The 18375-nt window shown below is 42.9% G+C and overlaps 1 protein-coding gene across 2 annotated transcripts in view; it reads left to right on the top strand.

The window, feature by feature from the left end:
* The first annotated feature begins 3617 nt into the window (after nucleotides 1-3617).
* Nucleotides 3618-18375, top strand: part of trappc8 (trafficking protein particle complex subunit 8) — a 97882-nt gene continuing 83124 nt past the window's right edge. Inside the window, exons 1-5 of one of the 2 annotated variants that reach the window (XM_014123256.3) lie at nucleotides 3618-3926; nucleotides 7554-7766; nucleotides 9689-9772; nucleotides 14338-14427; nucleotides 16352-16526. In XM_014123256.3, coding sequence (XP_013978731.3) covers nucleotides 3770-3926; nucleotides 7554-7766; nucleotides 9689-9772; nucleotides 14338-14427; nucleotides 16352-16526 — 719 coding nt within the window. In that variant the 5' untranslated portion in view covers nucleotides 3618-3769. The remainder of the gene's footprint in view (nucleotides 3927-7553; nucleotides 7767-9688; nucleotides 9773-14337; nucleotides 14428-16351; nucleotides 16527-18375) is intronic. The other variant, XM_014123258.3, reaches the window with a different exon arrangement.

The following is an 18375-nucleotide window of genomic DNA, read 5'->3' as shown; positions in this document are numbered from 1 at the left end:
AAAGCCATGTTAACAAACAGATCACCGACCATTTCGAATCTCACCTTACCTTCTCCACTATGCAATCTGGTTTCCGAGCTGGTCATGGGTGCACCTCAGCCACGCTCAAGGTCCTAAACGATATCATAACCGCCATCGATAAAAGACAGTACTGTGCACCCGTCTTCATCAACCTGGCCAAGGCTTTCGACTCTGTCAATCACCGCATTCTTATCGGCAGACTCAAATGACTGCCTCGCCTGGTTCGCCAACTACTTCTCAGATAGAGTTCAGTGTGTCAAATCGGAGGGCCTGTTGTCTGGACCTCTGGCAGTCTCTATGGGGGTGGCACAGGGTTAAATGCTGGTAAAACTAAGTGCATGCTCTTCAACCGATTGCTGCCCACACCTACTGCCCGACTAGCATCACTACTCTGGACGGCTCTGACTTAGAATATGTGGACAACTACAAATATCTAGGTGTCTGGTTAGACTGTAAACTCTCATTCCAGACTCACATAAACATCTCCAATCAAAAATTAAATGTAGAATCGGCTTCCTATTTCACAACAAAGCCTCCTTCACTCATGCTGCCAAATATACCCTCGTAAAACTGACTCCTACTGATCCTTGACTTCGGCAATGTAATTTACAAAATAGCCTCCGACACTCTACTCAGCAACTTGGATGTAGTCTATCACAGTGCCATCTGTTTTGTCACCAAAGCCCCATATACTACCCACCACTACAACCTATATGCTCTCGTTGGCTGGCCCTCGCTACATATTCGTCGCCAAACCCACTGGCTCCAGGTCGTCTATAAGTCTTTGCTAGGTAAAGCCCCGCCTTATCTCAGATCACTGGTCACCATAGAAACACCCACCTGTAGCACATGCTCCAGCAGGTATATTTCACTGGTCATCACCAAAGCCAACACCTCCTTTGGCCGCCTTTTCTTCCAGTTCTCTGCTGCCAATGACTAGAACGAATTGCAAAAATCACTGAAGCTGGAGACTTATATCTCCCTCTCTAACTTTAAGCATCAGCTGTCAGAGCAGCTTACCGATCACTGTACCTGTATACAGCCCATCTGTAAATAGCACACCCAACTACCTCATCCCCATATTTTTTATTTGTTTTTTTGCTCTTTTTCACCCCAGTATCTCTACTTGCACATTATCATCTGCACATTTATCACTACAGTGTTAATGCTAAATTGTAATTATTTCGCTACTATGGCCTACTTATTGCCTTACCTCCTTAATCTTACTACATTTGCACACACTTGTCATGATGTTGGCCTGTGGGTAAGGTTTATCACCCCCCCATAAATACCTTTCTCCCTTCCCTCGCTCTCTGAAGGACTCTTGAATAGCCTTTGTTAAACATAGAGAGTCTGGGAACATCAAACAAGTGGGTGAAAGGAACCATATTTCGGTAATAGAACCAGTTGAAAATATGCGTTGGTACTTAATGTATATAATGTCTGTTCGGTTGTCATCTGAGACATTATGACTGATGACAGGACAACATAAACTGTATCTGGGAAAGTATACACCCTCTAGTTATCAGATTCACATGGAATTGTTGTGCAAATTAAATGTTTGAATATGAAACAATTTATGATAAGATTAAATGTAATTTTAGCTTCCAAATGAGAGAATTGGGTTTTCATAAGGTTAGAGCCTGCTCAATCAGTGGCCCGCCCCTGTGAAGAGACATGGGTTATAAACTATGAAACACACCCTTCTCCCCCTCCACTATATAAGCCCTTGACAAAAATGTAACCTCCTGTTCCGGGTACGTGAGGTCTGCAGCCTCTGCGTTAAAAAGGACTAACATGTCAATTACAGAACTAAGCCAACCTCAGCGTGAGCTTTGGTTGTGAATGGTATGAACTTTGAACTCTTATTCACTACAGAAGTGATACCTCATAGCCGTTGAGTTTGCAGCGGCCACTGTAAACGTGGCTAGGAAAGGACGGACGACGTATCCAGTCTAACACGCAACGAAGATACTACAACGTATCCAATTTACCACCAGAGATATTCTTCCAAGGACAGGAAGATCTCTGTTGGCCAACACGGCCAGCATCTACGACCAACTTACCGAAGCGCAGCTCAGAGTAAATATTTATTGCATTTTCCTTTTCCAAATGGGCGGTAATTTAGAATGCATAAGATACTGTATTTACGATAGCACAGCTTCTCCCTTTGTTCCTCAGTCTTCCCGCTCTTTCATTCAAGCCCAACCCTCTCTCTTTGTGTAACAAGCCTCATTCAGGTTCCGTCCACCAGGGACAGGTTCCGTCCACCAGTATGACATAATTTGTATTATGTGTATATGTAATTCTGTGTGATTAGTTAGGTATTTGGTAAATAAATAATTAAACCCAATTTTGCATTGCTGATTCAACTTGTTAGCCAGGGTTCGTGAAGATAACCAAGAATTTACAACTTTCATATGAGACTGAAATAAGGTGAGGATTAATATTGACTGCTATTGATGTAAAATATTACTAGGTCTTTAAGAGTTTATTCGGAAGATAACAGCTCTATAAACATTCTTTCGTGGTGCCCCGACTTTCTAGTTAATTACATTTACATGATTAGCTTAATCAGGTAATATTAATTACAGAGAAAGGATTTTATAGAATAGCATGTCATATCACTTAATCCGGCATAGCCAAAGACACAACACACTGTACATGGATTTTTCTATTGTGTTATTGACTGTACGTTTGTTTATCCCATGTGTAACTCTGTGTGGTTGTTTTTGTCACACTCCTTTGCTTTATCTTGGCCAGGTCACTGTTGTAAATGAGAACTTGTTCTCAACTGGCCTACCTGGTTAAATAAAGGTGAAATAAAATAAAGAAATAAAATTAGGGAGGATGGCTGGAGTGGAATAAGTGGAATGGTATCAAATACATCAAACACGTGGTTTCCATGTGTTTGATGAAATTCCATTTGCTCCATTCCAGCCATTATTATGAGCCATCCTCCCCTCAGCAGCCTCCACTGGTGTACGTGTCATGTGACATGAACGTGTCAGCAGTTTGATGCCTTCTAAAAAACTTGTCTCCGTTAATTCATGGTGGTATCTTATGGGCTAGGGAGATGTTAGGTGACTTGGTGAGAGGTATCAGTAGCCTCACTAGGCTTAATTTTGACATGTATCAGTCCCCATAGGCATGAATCAGAATCACACCCATTAAAACAGTACCCGACAAACTGGGTGAAGGACACTGTCTACTGTTGTAGCCCTCGCTTCTTCTTTTGTGGGGTTTATCGGCGATTGGCATCCAACTGGTACCTACTGTACAGCTGCGCCCCTATCTCTCGCCTATTGTAGTTTAAACGTTTACCAATATAAGTATAAAGAGGGGTTCCTGCAGATGCAGGAACGCCCTGAATTGCGGACTGCAATTGCATATTTCCAGGAAGCGAATGGTTTCCACTAAATAGCATAGACACAAAGTCACATTTGGCTATATCGTAAAAATGCATTTAATTGTATTTATTTTTGTCTTAATTTAAGGTTAGAGTTACGCATAATGTTAGTAGTTTGTTAAATAACGAAGAGACATTTAAAAAATAGGCGGAGTTTATGACTTTGTGGCTGTGGTAACTAGTCACGACCGAAGCGAATCAGGCAACTGTAGAATTCAACATGGCTGCCTTGCACTGTCAGTAGGGGAGTTGTTTTCAACTCAGAAGTGGATAGCTTTTCACTATCTAAATCCAGAGAGAAATATAATTTCGTAGTCTGGGCCTCTCAAGCAGACCACAATGGCTCAGTGCGTACAGTCTGTGCAGGAGTTCATCCAGGACTCGTTTGTTCCGATGGTGGCTGTCCTGTGCAGCGAAGATGCGGAAAAAGTGACTCGTAAAAACAACCTTAATTTCTCGGAGCTGTTAAGACCTTTCTGCCGGTTAACCTCCGAAGGTGAGGGCTTTGATACACAACAACTTGAAGTTTTCATGCTAGAACTTCCACACTACACAAGGGGAATCTAAAATCAAGCTTTTGCGACATTTGTGTGTTTGATGTCCACAGTTGTTAGCTAGCTACTTATCATTAACGTAACATGTTATCCTAGCCAGCTAAGCGTGCTAACGTTAGCAACACTAACTAGCTAGCTACACTCCACAGCTACTGCCGTCACTTTGACAGTCAAGTCAAGTGACAGGAATGGTTAACCAGTAGCAGATGTGGTGCTGAAACAGAGGCCTTTGTCTTGTTTCTTCAATGTGTCACCCGATAGGACACGATATGTCCGCCATTGTCGTACGTCTGCAACCGTCTTGGGTGTCTTTGCAGCTAATGCCGTTAGCAAATTAGGCTTTCTGGTGTCAAAGGGCTGGGAAGAGGCCCAGCTAGACTAACGTTAAGTGGGGCTGGCAGGGACGTGGGAGTTAAACTTCGCCTGTCATACTAAGTTGTTTAGCTGCAACTTCAAAGTAGACTGTCTGCTTTCTATCTTAGCCAATTTCAAAGGTACTTAGCCAGCTAACAGCCAGTCATCTTGTGGGACAGTGTCACTGACTGAACAACGCCCGACCATATTTGACATAGTATACGCTAAAAAGCTGGCTAACAGGAGGAAGATGGAGTCTGAGACAGAGATGGCCATTCAGTTGAACTTGGATTAAGCAGCTACAGTTGAAGTCGGAAGTTTACATACTTAGATTGGAGTCATTAAAACGTTTTTCAACCACTCCACAAATTTATTGTTAACAAACTATAGTTTTGGCAAGTCGGTTAGGACATCTACTTTGTGCATGACACAAGTAATTTTTCCAACAATTGTTTAGACAGATTTTCACTGATAATTCACTGTGTCACAATTCCAGTGGGTCAAAAGTTTACATACACTAAGTTGACTGTGCCTTTAAACAGCTTGGACAATTCCAGAAAATTATGTCATGGCTTTAGAAGCTTCTGATAGGCTAATTGACAATTTGAGTCAATTGAAGGTGTACCAATGGATGTATTTCAAGGCCTTCCTTCAAACTCAGTGCCTCTTTGCTTGCCATCATGGGAAAATCAAAATAAATCAGCCAAGACCTCAGAAAAACAATTGTAGACCAAAAGTCTGGTTCATCTTTGGGAGCAATTTCCAAACGCCTGAAGGTACCACGTTCATCTGTACAAACAATAGTACGCAACTATAAACACCATGGGACCAGGCAGCCGTCATCCCGCTCAGGAAGGAGACGCGTTCTGTCTCCTAGAGATGAACATACTTTGGTGCAAAAAGTGCAAATCAATCCCAGAACAACAGCAAAGGACCTTATGAAGATTCTGTAGGAAATAGGTACAAAAGTATCTATATCCACAGTAAAACGAGTCCTATATCGACATAACCTGAAAGGCCGCTCAGCAAGGAAGGAGCCACTGCTCCAAAACCACCATAAAAAAGTCAGACTACGGTTTGCAACTGCACATGGGGACAAAGATCGTACTTTTTGGAGAAATGTCCTCAGGTCTGATGAAACAAATATAGAACTGTTTGGCCATAAAGACCATCGTTATGGTTGGAGGAAAAAGAGGGAGGCTTGCATGCCGACGAGCACCATCCCAACCGTGAAGCACGGGGGTGGCAGCATCATGTTGTGGGGGTGCTTTGCTGCAGGAGAGACTGGTGCACTTCCCAAAATATATGGCATCATGAGGAGAAATTATGTGGATATATTGATGCAACATCTCAAGACATCAGTCAGGAAGTTAAAGCTTGGTTGCAAATGGGTCTTCCAAATGGACAATGACCCCAAGCATACTTCCAAGTTGTGGCAAAATGGCTTAAGGACAACAAAGTCAAGTTATTGGAGTGGCCACCACAAAGCCCTGACCTCAATCCTATAGAAAATGTGTGGGCAGAACTGAAAAAGCGTGTGCGAGCAAGGAAGCCTACAAACCTCACTCAGTTTCACCTGCTCTGTCAGGAGGAATGGGCCAAAATTCACCCAATTTATTGTGGGAAGCTTGTGGAAGGTTACCCGAAACGTTTGACCCAAGTTAAACAATTTAAAGGCAATGCTACCAAATACTAATTGAGTGTATGTAAACTTCTGACCCACTGGTAATGTGATGAAAGAAGTAAATCATTCTCTCTACTATTATTCTGACGTTTCACATTCTTAAAATAAAGTGGTGATCCTAACTGACCTAAGACAGGGCATTTTTACTTGGATTATATGTCAGGAATTGTGAAACTGAGTTCAAATGTATTTGGCTAAGGTGTATGTAAACTTCCGACTTCAACTGTACTTGTATTAGTAATTCGGCTTAGTGCTAGTTTACCACTGGCATTTACAATGCCAGGTTACTCATGGTCTGACAATGAAATGTCCTGGCTACCTTAGTCTTAATGCAAGCTAGCTAGCTAGTTAGCTATGTAGTTTCCAACCGATATCCATAGCTACCGTATAGTCTTGCTACAAAGGCCTAGCAACCACATCCATAGCTACCATGTTTGTTTTTGCTATGGCTCATGTGAAATTGGAAAACTATGTTTTGGAATAAACAAGACTGGGTTTTAATCATCAGGCTATGATAAAATCACATCCATTACATTCACTGACCTGTAATAACCCTGGTTGTCTTATAATTACCCCTATCGGGCTTCCCGAGTGGCGCAGTGGTCTAAGGCACTGCCCATAGGTAAAATAATAAATAAATAAAAATAACCGCCTCTCATCGAGACACAAGACACCATTTACATTAGATTTGTGGAATGCATAGCTTACATATTCTGCTCAAGAGAAGAGGAGTTGGACTAGGGGTTTCCTATTGTCCTCCTGCACCTGTCTCCCCAGAGGGTCAGTCAGCCCTACATTACAGCACAGTTGTCACAGCTACCTGTAGAACAACAATAGACTAACAATTTAGAAGCTGCTGAGCTGGTGTTGATGTGTGTATTCTGGGGGAAATTCCTCGAATTAGTGATGTTACTCCCGCAAACGGGTTGTGGCATTCTCACAAATTTCTTACACACCACTGAAAAGCAAATTCTCTGTATGTGTGTCCCTGCTTTTCAGTCAAATGTAATCTAATTTCTGTAGGAATGTTTCCAAATTGTTGACAGGCCAGACAGACTTAGAGGGGGACACAACCCTTCTCTTCTCTATGTAAAAAATGAGAAGTGCCATAAGAGTTAGGCTACATGACCGTTTGAATGTGAGTGTATGCTTTGATGTCCGGGCTGTCCAAACATGCTGCTTCATGATAATGTTCTTACTGCATGAAGTTGTAAGGACGCTGTTTCTGTGGAGCCTTCATGCAGTAGTCAAAAGTAGTTGGGTGTTTTGTACGACCTTAATTTAGTCTCACGTCCACGTCTCTTCACACGTTTAGTATCATCCCCCACTTTCGTTAAAATTTTGAATTATTTTCTTCCTTTGACTGTCTGTATCTGAAAGGAAAAAGGAGATGCACACTTCAATCAACGCTCTCATGTGGTTTATTGGTAACATCTGAATAGCCTATATTTTCTCATGTCCAGCTCAAAGACATATGATGTATGATTGTGCGTATGTAGCCTAATCTTGTCCCATACGGGTCTCTCAATAGGTCACATGAGGGACCCTAACAACCAGGTGCAGGTGGTGAAGAACCTTCGCATCAGTGTCAACAACGTGGTGACACGCCCGTCTGTTCCCACCTCCGGCGTCCATGGCCCCGCCCAGCGACGGCTGCTCAGCGAGGTGGTGTCGGCGTGCCAACCAGCAGAGGGGGGTGTGGCCAATGTCATCACCGCCGGAGACTATGACCTTAATATTAGTGGTGAGTAATTTGGACAGAGAAAGAAGGGGATGAGCGTGACATGGATAAAGGATGGAGTGTTTAATGAGTTGTAGGAATGTAGTGTTTATTGGTGATGAACGTGAGACTTGTCCTGTAGTTTCATAGACTGTCCTGCAGATGGCAGCAGACACTCGAGAGGCATGACTGGAGGGATTTATTAAAAAAAAATCCAGACGGACAATAACAGCAAACATATTGCAATATGGGAGTGATTTGCTTATTCTTTTCTTTTGCTCATTTTGTAATTTATGAACTTCTCTCGTTTTATGTTCTCTTTTATTGACCTGGACGACCCTTGGGTAAGAGCCTACTTCAACCTCTAACCTACAACGTTACAGGTCAGGCCGTTTGACAGTGGAACAGAAATATCCCTAAACACTTTTAGTTACCTGACATTTAGCTCAGAGAAATGCTTTTTGCAGGACATATTATTTTTCTGTGTGTATAGCTTGGTTTCCATCCAATTGGTGACAGATTTTCATGCGGATATTCACAAATCTGCATAAAAACAATATGCATATTTTCCCACCAGGTATGTGTTTCCATCAAATTGACTTGTTGCAGATAAAAGGCTGTGTGAGGTGACAGTGCACATAAAAATAACTTTTGTAGTTAAATTCCCATGTATCGAGAAAAAAACCAGAACAAGTTAAGTGGGTTTCCATCTAATTTTCAAATCTACTGATGGTTTTAACACATATGCCAACTCTGGAATAGGCACGTGCGTTCAAGCCAACAGCTCGCAGATACAGTGTGGGTATAGCCTACATGATGATATTATGGACAAAGGAGTTAAATTATTTTTAATTGTCAATTGGCAGCCAAGCATTGATCATCATATCACCAGAATAAGACCCTTGATATTTATTAGAAAGGAACATCAAGCTCATCACCTTGCACTTTCACCAGCCTGTGAAGTTCATCATAGCTTATTTCATCTGTAGCCTAATAAACTGCATGCTTTTCCGAGTCGTAGTTTGAGAGCCACACATGTCATCGCGTGACTCCATGTTTACTTTGATATGATGGTTGTTATATTCAATATTTGCACGTAAGAGTTAACAACTCGATTTCTTGCATAATTAATTTTACCAACAAGAAAAGATCCCACCTTGTCTAGCGTATTTTGTTTTGTGGACATTTGTAAAGTTTAACAACAACATTTGCTGTTTCCATCAGGGATGTCGTAATGTTTTAAAAAACATTTGTTTTTATCCAGCATGTACTTTGCTCACAAAAATGTTGGATGAAAACCTGGTTCGTTATATGAGTACAGCCTGGAGAAATTTCTGGAAAGTTAATGGAGATTCCTGTTCCATTTTCACAAGGAATGACCTTTGGGTAGCAGTGCAGGAACTTTGTGGTGACTATCAAGCGTGTGTTTCCCCCTGCTGGTCCACATCCACAAACCTCTCCAATCCACTCTATTGCTCCCATACTGTTAGTGGACCTTGCTTGGATCAAACAGCCTCCTCTAACCCTAACCTACAGTTAAGTTAACCCAACTATGGCTCTCCTATTTCTCCCTTTGACCTATGAATGGAGCATAGAAATTGTATATTATGTCGTCACTGTTTTGTTGAAAGCTAAACTGGAAGCTAAGCTTATGATTTGGGCTAACCTTTTTTCCAAGCTATCTATAGGTCACATTTGTAGGTCAAAGTGGAAGCCATGGTTGTGAGAATGACCCTCTCCAGCAGCACAGTCTCATATACTGCTGTTCTTCCCTGGTTTTCCCTACAGTGGTCAACTAGCTACAATGTGGTATCTACAATGTGATGTATACTATCTATGATATTGGTACTGTGGATGAGCTATGAATGGTAAACATCAGTGGGAGATCTTGTACAGGTAATGGGATGTTGCTAACGCTAGTCACTGACTCTCTCTCCCCCCGTCAGATTGCTCTGTTAAAGCTAGCGTCCCCTGGTACAGTGACTGGAGGGACACACTAACGGAACTCAGCACCTCCAAGCATTATACAGGTACCTGTACTCTCGCCTCACCCGACATAACCTCACAATATCTATGTAGGGGGTGGCCCTACCTCTCCCCCTCTCTTCTTTCCGTTTACAGCTATCCCTCTCTCCGTTCTTCTTTCTCTCCGTAGCATAGCTGTTTCAGACTGTCCTTCTCTCATAACATCCTCCATTTTTATAATTTAAACTGGCCTATCCTTGGTTGGTATATTGGTTCCATTGTGCCAGGCAAGATCAATCAAGCACAGCTAATGTATTTGAAATGGTTTCAAATAGGTTTAAAATACTATGTATGAGCATTAGTAGCATATAACTCCTGTGTCCTTCTGTTCTCTCTTAATCAGCTTTAACCTGCGGTCCTCTCTGAAAAGTAAGGGATAGGAAATGATTATGGGTGACATAAGGTTTGCTTGTTTGTAAACATGGTACAAACTACGCTAATAAAAGTAACAACCAATCATTCAATGACTAATTTCAGGTTTGGCTAATTTGCCTTAGTACATACACTGCTCAAAAAAATAAAGGGAACACTTAAACAACACAATATAACTCCAAGTCAATCACACTTCTGTGAAATCAAACTGTCCACTTAGGAAGCAACACTGATTGACAATACATTTCACATGCTGATGTGCAAATGGAATAGACAACAGGTGGAAATTATAGGCAATTAGCAAGACACCCCCAATAAAGGAGTGGTTCTGCATGTGGTGACCACAGACCACTTCTCAGTTCCTATGCTTCCTGGCTGATGTTTTGGTCACTTTTGAATGTTGGCGGTGCTTTCACTCTAGTGGTAGCATGAGACGGAGTCTACAACCCACACAAGTGGCTCAGGTAGTGCAGCTCATCCAGGATGGCACATCAATGCGAGCTGTGGCAAGAAGGTTTGCTGTGTCTGTCAGCGTAGTGTCCAGAGCATGTAGGCGCTACCAGGAGACAGGCCAGTACATCAGGAGACGTGGAGGAGGCCGTAGGAGGGCAACAACCCAGCAGCAGGACCGCTACCTCCGCCTTTGTGCAAGGAGGAGCAGGACGAGCACTGCCAGAGCCCTGCAAAATGACCTCCAGCAGGCCACAAATGTGCATGTGTCTGCTCAAACGGTCAGAAACGGACTCCATGAGGGTGGTATGAGGGCCCGACGTCCACAGGTGGGGGTTGTTCTTACAGTCCAAACACCTTGCAGGACGTTTGGCATTTTCCAGAGAACACCAAGATTGGCAAATTCGCCACTGGCGCCCTGTGCTCTTCACAGATGAAAGCAGGTTCACACTGAGCACATGTGACAGACGTGACAGAGTCTGGAGACGCAGTGGAGAATGTTCTGCTGCCTGCGACATCCTCCAGCATGACTGGTTTGGCGGTGGGTCAGTCGTGGGGTGGCATTTCTTTGGGGGGGCCGCACAGCCCTCCATGTGCTCGCCAGAGGTAGCCTGACTGCCATTAGGTAGCGAGATGAGATCCTCAGACCCCTTGTGAGACCATATGCTGGTGCGGTTGGCCCTGGGTTCCTCCTAATGCAAGACAATGCTAGACCTCATGTGGCTGGAGTGTGTCAGCAGTTCCTGCAAGAGGAAGGCATTGATGCTATGGACTGGCCCGCCCGTTCCCCAGACCTGAATCCAATTGAGCACATCTGGGACATCATGTCTCGCTCCATCCACCAACGCCACGTTGCACCACAGACTGTCCAGGAGTTGGCGGATGCTTTAGTCCAGGTCTGAGAGGAGATCCCTCAGGAGACCATCCTCCACCTCATCAGGAGCATGCCCAGGCGTTGTAGGGAGGTCATACAGGCACATGGAGGCCACACACACTACTGAGCCTCATTTTGACTTGTTTTAAGGACATTACATCAAAGTTGGATCAGCCTGTAGTGTGGTTTTCCACTTTAATTTTGAGTGCGACGCCAAATCCAGACCTCCATGGGTTGATAAATTGGATTTCCATTGATTATTTTTGTGTGATTTTGTTGTCAGCACATTCAACTATGTAAAGAAAAAAGTATTTAATAAGATTATTTCATTCATTCAGATCTAGGATGTGTTATTTTAGTGTTCCCTTTATTTTTTTGAGCAGTGTATATGGCACTAAATGAATTGTGCAGAACAGTGGACACTAACAATTATGTGTGAGTTATGCTTGTTTTGACTTTTCAAATGAATGTTTATTTAGGCCTTTGTCTCGACATTTTTCAAAAACGGAACTGGTGTTGTCACGATATGCAGATCATTATTTTTTACATATTTTATACTTCGATATCTGGTTTAGTATCATAATACCAAAACGATACTGGAATGATACCATGGCAACAAAAAAAAGAAAACATATTAGCTGAAGTCACAGAATAACCACTCGGCTTAATTTTTTGAAACGTTGAACAATATGTTGATAACTAGTAGAATAAATGGAATATATTCCATATTCAGTAAAAAAAAAAGAGATCATGCACCATATTAAATAACAAGAATATCAAAAATGTTAATTATGCAAAAACATATGAGACTCAGGGCATACAAAATGATTTTACAAAAACTGTTTTGAAATATAATTTGATACATATCAGGGTTCATTTTCTCATCTATGGCCATAATATTGGGTCAAAGGACATTCTTTAGACCTAGGATTCATTACAGCTAAATATTTTAATGTATTAAATTAATAGTTACAAAACAACAAACACTTTGAAGCTACTTTCTGAAGCTTCTATATTGTAATAGTCTACATGCAATAGAAATGCAATGGAATTTACACAGCATAGTACATTTCACTTCCCAGGGTGCAATTCTCTGCCCAGGGCTGCTGGCTGGCTAGTGGCTACTGGTAGCAAGCCCAAACTAACGCAAAGTGGTCTACATATATTGCTGTCAAGTTTGAGTGCATTTCACATGATTTTTGGCTTGTGTAATCATATTATAATGCTCACGTGAATGTCATGCTGAATATAGGCAGGTAGCCTTGTGTTTAGAGCGTTGGACTTGTAACTGAAAAGTTGCAAGATCAAATCCCCGAGCTGACAAAGTAAAAATCTGTCGTTCTGCCCCTGAACAAGGCAGTTAACCCACTGTTCCTAGGCCGTCATTGAAAATAAGAATTGTTCTTAACTGACTTGCTTAGTTAAATAAAGGTTTAAAAAATATATATGTTCATGTCATTGTCACTCAAAAATAATTCAAACTTAGTAGAATAATAACAGTTACATTGCAAATGTCATTTGTAAAAATGTTTTTTTTTGTCGTTTTAGAACTATGGTCTATGATCTTTTGCTTGCTTTTCAAAAGCTTGCGCTGTATGCATTAGTGCAGCCTGGCAAGCTACTGCCCCCTTGAAAAGATTCAGACAAATTACAAGACAGACTCGATCCTCTCAATTGGTATATGACGTGAGACACATTTGACAGATGTAGCTAAAGTAACAGAAATTCTGGTACCAAACCGTTTTTCATGTTCTAGTATCGAAAAAGTACTGAAGTTTTGGTGTATACCGTGCAACACTAGACTGACCTCTGGTGGTTTTAGATTCCCTTTCTCATGATTTCTCTGCCATACAATGATTAATGTAAATGTCTTGCTGCCTAATCTTTTGGAAAATGGACTGGAGCCGTGCCCAGAGGTTTATAGGTTCATCTTCCTCATTGTGCTGTTGTGCCTGTGTTCTACTATAGTAAATGTACTGCTATATAACCAAATTATTATTGTTTTACTGGCAGTCTTGGTTGAAAGTTTCTCCATCCATAGTCAGATTGAATCTGAGATTCAATGGTCTCTTTTGATTTGATTGTTGCTTCTTGCTGTGCTATTTATTTAGGCCTATATTTTTGTAGAGCTGACGCGTAGAGCTGTTCTCTGTCCAAAAATATACGTGGGTCTGTCGGTTTTTGCTTCCACACATGGAGCGAGACACCGGCAGCTCTGTACAGTTCACTTATCAGTTGATCTAGTCCAAACACACAGCCTGCTGTCGTTGTGTTGTGATGAATGTGAAGAGGGAGAGAACCAGAGATGGTGGAATTACCGGGATGTATTCATTAGGGCACACCTTTTAAAGATCACGAGAGCTTCTTATTGGACGAGTTCTGATAGTACCTGAGTCAGTATGCAGACAACACTATTTCCTCACTCTCATACGTAGGTGTCTACACTTGCTTTGATCCTCATTGTCCTGTCAATGTTACTGCCTGACAATACTGGGTGTATCTCTTGATGACAAATATAGTCTGCAATAAGCAGCAAGATGCTCTCTGCATCTCAATGGGATTTAGGATAAAAGAAGTATTGACTGCTGGTAAAATCCTTCCTCTCTTTCATCTGGCTAATCATTCATTTATTTCTCTCCCTGAGTATCATTTGTTGCAGCTACACAATCAGACCCTTCAGAAATCAGTGTATGTGTCACTTCCCAGCCTCTCCTGTCTGGTTGAGCTGGGTGTGTATAGACCTCTCTCAGCAGCGCCCCTGGGTGTCAGACTTCAGGTGGTCTCGGTGCAGCTCCACCCTCTCAGGGTTGTGTTGCATGGAGGTCAGGTTAGAGTGATGTTCTTGCTCTCATTTTGTTGTTGTCCTCTCTCCAGCCACGACTCCCTGGTTTGAGGCGTACAGGGAGAGCTTCCTCCAGTCCATGCCTGCCTCTGACCATGAGTTCCTCAACCACTACCTCGCCTGTATCCTTCTCTGCTTCAACATACTACAATAAACACTATGATCATGATAAATCAAATCATTTTTAGGTAACAATTAAGTACCTGACTGTTTATTTTTTTATTACAACAAATGACATATTACGAGTGTGATCATATACAGTGCATTCGGAAAGTATTCAGACCCCTTCCCCTTTTCCACATTTTGTTACGTTACAGCCTTATTCTAAAATGGATTCAATTAAAAGAAATCCTCATCAATTTACACAATACTGACGAAGCGAAAACAGGTTTTTAGACATTTTTACATAAGTATTTAGACCCTTTGCTATGAGACTCGAAATTGAGCTCAGGTGTTTCCTGTTTCCATTGATCGTCCTTGAGATGTTTCTACAACTTTATTGTAGTACACCTGTGGTAAATTCAATTGATTGGACATGATTTGGAAAGGCACACACCTGTCTATATAAGGTCCCACAGTTTGCAGTGCATGTCAGAGCAAAAACCAAGCCATGAGGTCGAAGGAATTGTCCGTAGAGCTCCGAGACAGGATTGTGTCGACGGACAGATCTGGGGAAGTGTCTGCAGCATTGAAGGTCCCCAAGAACACAGTGGCCTCCATCATTATTAAATGGAAGAAGTTTGGAACAGCCAAGACTCTTCCTAGAGCTGGCTGCCTGGCCCAACTGAGCAATTAGGGGAGAAGGGCCTTGGTCAGGGAGGAGACTAAGAACTCGATGGTCAGGGAGGAGACCAAGAACTCGATGGTCACTCTGATAGAGCTCCGGAGTTCCTCTGTGGAGATGAGAGAAGGACAACCATCTCTGCAGCACTCCACCAATCAGACCTTTATGGTAGAGTGGCCAGATAGAAGCCACTCCTCAGTAAAAGGCACATGACAGCTCGCTTGGAGTTTTCTTAAAGGACTCAGACCATGAGAAACAAGATTCTCTGGTCTGATGAAACCAAGATTGAACTCTTTGGCCTGAATGCCAAGGGTCATGTCTGGAGGAAACCTGGCACCATCCCTACAGAGAATCATGGTGGTGGTAGCATCATGCTGTGGGGATGTTTTTCAGCGGCAGGGACTAGGAGACTAGTCGGGATTGAGGGAAAGATGAGCGGAGCAAAGTATGGAGATCCTTGATGAAATCCTGCTTCAGAGCGCTAAGGACTTCAGACTTCCAACAGGACAACGACCCTAAGCACACAGCCAATACAATGCAGGAATGGCTTCTGGACAAGTCTCTGAATGTCCTTGAGTGGCCCAGGAAGAGTCTGGAATTGAACCTGATCTAACATCTTCGGAGAGACCTGAAAATAGCTGTGCACGATGCTCCCCATCCAACCTGACAGAGCTTGAGAGGATCTGTAGAGAAGAATGGTAGAAACTCCCCAAATACAGGTGTGCCAAGTGTGTAGCGTCATAACCAAGAAGACTCGAGGCTGTAATCGCTGCTGAAGGTGCTTCAGCAAGGTACACTGAAAGGGTCTGAATACTTATGTAAATGTCCTAGTTAAGTTCTGCAAAAATGTCCAAAAAACTGTTTTTGCTTTATTGTTATGGGGTATTGTGTGTAGATTGAGGGGGACGGGGACGATTTAATCAATTTTAGAATCAGGTTGTAACATAACAAAATGTGGGAAAAGTCAAGGGGTCAGTGATAATGCGTTGAGCCTATAGTTCTGAGATTTGTGCGTAGGCTATCTTTAAAGGTCAAATGCAGCTTTTGTATCTCAATATCAAATCAAAAGATGGTCTTTTCAAACAGCTCTTACACTAAAAGGGCATTCATTTTTCAGTTTGTCCCTCTGTCAATCTCCAGCTATTTCCCCTTCTCTAATTTCATCCTCTCTCCCCACCCTCCCTACTCATTCTCTTCTCCTTTTGCTGCTCTCTCTCCCCCACTTCTCTCTGGTTGTGGTTCCTTGACTGGTGCTCCTGCAGGTCTGTTGGTGGTGTCGTCCAGTGAGCCTGTACCAGTGGAGCAGTTCCTCAAGCTGTCTCAGGAGCAGCACAGGATCCAGCACAATGGAGAGTACACCAACCCCAAGTGGTTCATCCCCAACACACTGAAATACTACGTCCTCCTGCACGACATGAGCCAGGGGGACGAACAGAGGTGGGCAATACACACGCTCTCTCTCATTCTCTCACACTCTCACACTCTCACTCACTCACTCTTACTCACTCACTCTTTCTTACTCACTCTTTCTTACTCACTCTTTCTTACTCACTCTTTCTTACTCACTCTTTCTTACTCACTCTTTCTTACTCACTCTTTCTTACTCACTCTTTCTTACTCACTCTTTCTTACTCACTCTTTCTTACTCACTCTTTCTTACTCACTCTTTCTTACTCACTCACTCACTCTTACTCACTCACTCACTCTTACTCACTCACTCACTCACTCACTCACTCACTCACTCACTCACTCACTCACTCACTCACTCACTCACTCACTCACTCACACACTCACACACTCACACACTCACACACTCACACACTCACTCACACACTCACACACTCTTAGACAGCCAAGTCTATGACCTCAGCGCTTCTCTTTAATCCATTGACCTCGGCAAACTCCTGTGTGTGTGGCCCTCTGCATCATTAGACCAAAAGCAGTAAAGAGGAGGGTGTTGATTCTGTTCCCCACCGGCAGTTATGGATTCCTTTCATTTTTGCCAGTACACGACCTTCAATTAAAACTTCACTATTAGCATAACCTTGATGCATGAATGAACCAAGGGATGATTAATGTGGATTGAGAATGTATTTTTATAATAAAATTATGGCGGGATGTAAATCATTTGATTTTATTTAACTGGTTTTAAAAAATATGGCCGGATGCTGTTTACTGGTTGAGTTAAGTAGTAGTAGCCGTTATTTTTTATTCTCTCTCTGAGTCTATGGATTCGTCTCCGTCCATTCATACGTTTCAAAAATGACTATTGGGGGGAGGGACTATAGATCTGTCTCCATACGTACAGTGAGGGAAAAAAGTACACTGCTCAAAAAAAATAAAGGGAACACTAAAATAACATCCTAGATCTGAATGAATGAAATAATCTTATTAAATACTTTTTTTCTTTACATAGTTGAATGTGCTGACAACAAAATCACACAAAAATAATCAATGGAAATCCAATTTATCAACCCATGGAGGTCTGGATTTGGAGTCACACTCAAAATTAAAGTGGAAAACCACACTACATGCTGATCCAACTTTGATGTAATGTCCTTAAAACAAGTCAAAATGAGGCTCAGTAGTGTGTGTGGCCTCCACGTGCCTGTATGACCTCCCTACAACGCCTGGGCATGCTCCTGATGAGGTGGCGGATGGTCTCCTGAGGGATCTCCTGGCCAGTCTGTGGTGCAACGTGGCGTTGCATGTCTCGCTCCATCATGGAGCGAGACATGATGTCCCAGATGTGCTCAATTAGATTCAGGTCTGGGGAACGGGCGGGCCAGTCCATAGCATCAATGTCTTCCTCTTGCAGGAACTGCTGACACACTCCAGCCACATGAGGTCTAGCATTGTCTTGCATTAGGAGGAACCCAGGGCAAACCGCACCAGCATATGGTCTCACAAGGGGTCTGAGGATCTCATCTCGGTACCTAATGGCAGTCAGGCTACCTCTGGCGAGCACATGGAGGGCCTTGCGGCCCCCCCCAAAGAAATGCCACCCCACACCATGACAGACCCACCACCCTCATGGAGTCTGTTTCTGACCGTTTGAGCAGACACATGCACATTTGTGGCCTGCTGGAGGTCATTTTGCAGGGCTCTGGCAGTGCTCGTCCTGCTCTTCCTTGCACAAAGGCGGATGTAGCGGTCCTGCTGCTGGGTTGTTGCCCTCCTACGGCCTCCTCCACATCTCCTGATGTACTGGCCTGTCTCCTGGTAGCGCCTATATGCTCTGGACACTACGCTGACAGACACAGCAAACCTTCTTGCCACAGCTCGC

This window comes from Salmo salar, chromosome 10 (genome assembly GCF_965601325.2).
Source record: "Salmo salar chromosome 10, fSalSal1, whole genome shotgun sequence".
Lineage (NCBI taxonomy): Eukaryota > Metazoa > Chordata > Actinopteri > Salmoniformes > Salmonidae > Salmo > Salmo salar.
The sequence above is the reverse complement of the archived record's forward strand: the minus strand, read 5'-3'. Positions and strand labels throughout refer to the sequence as shown.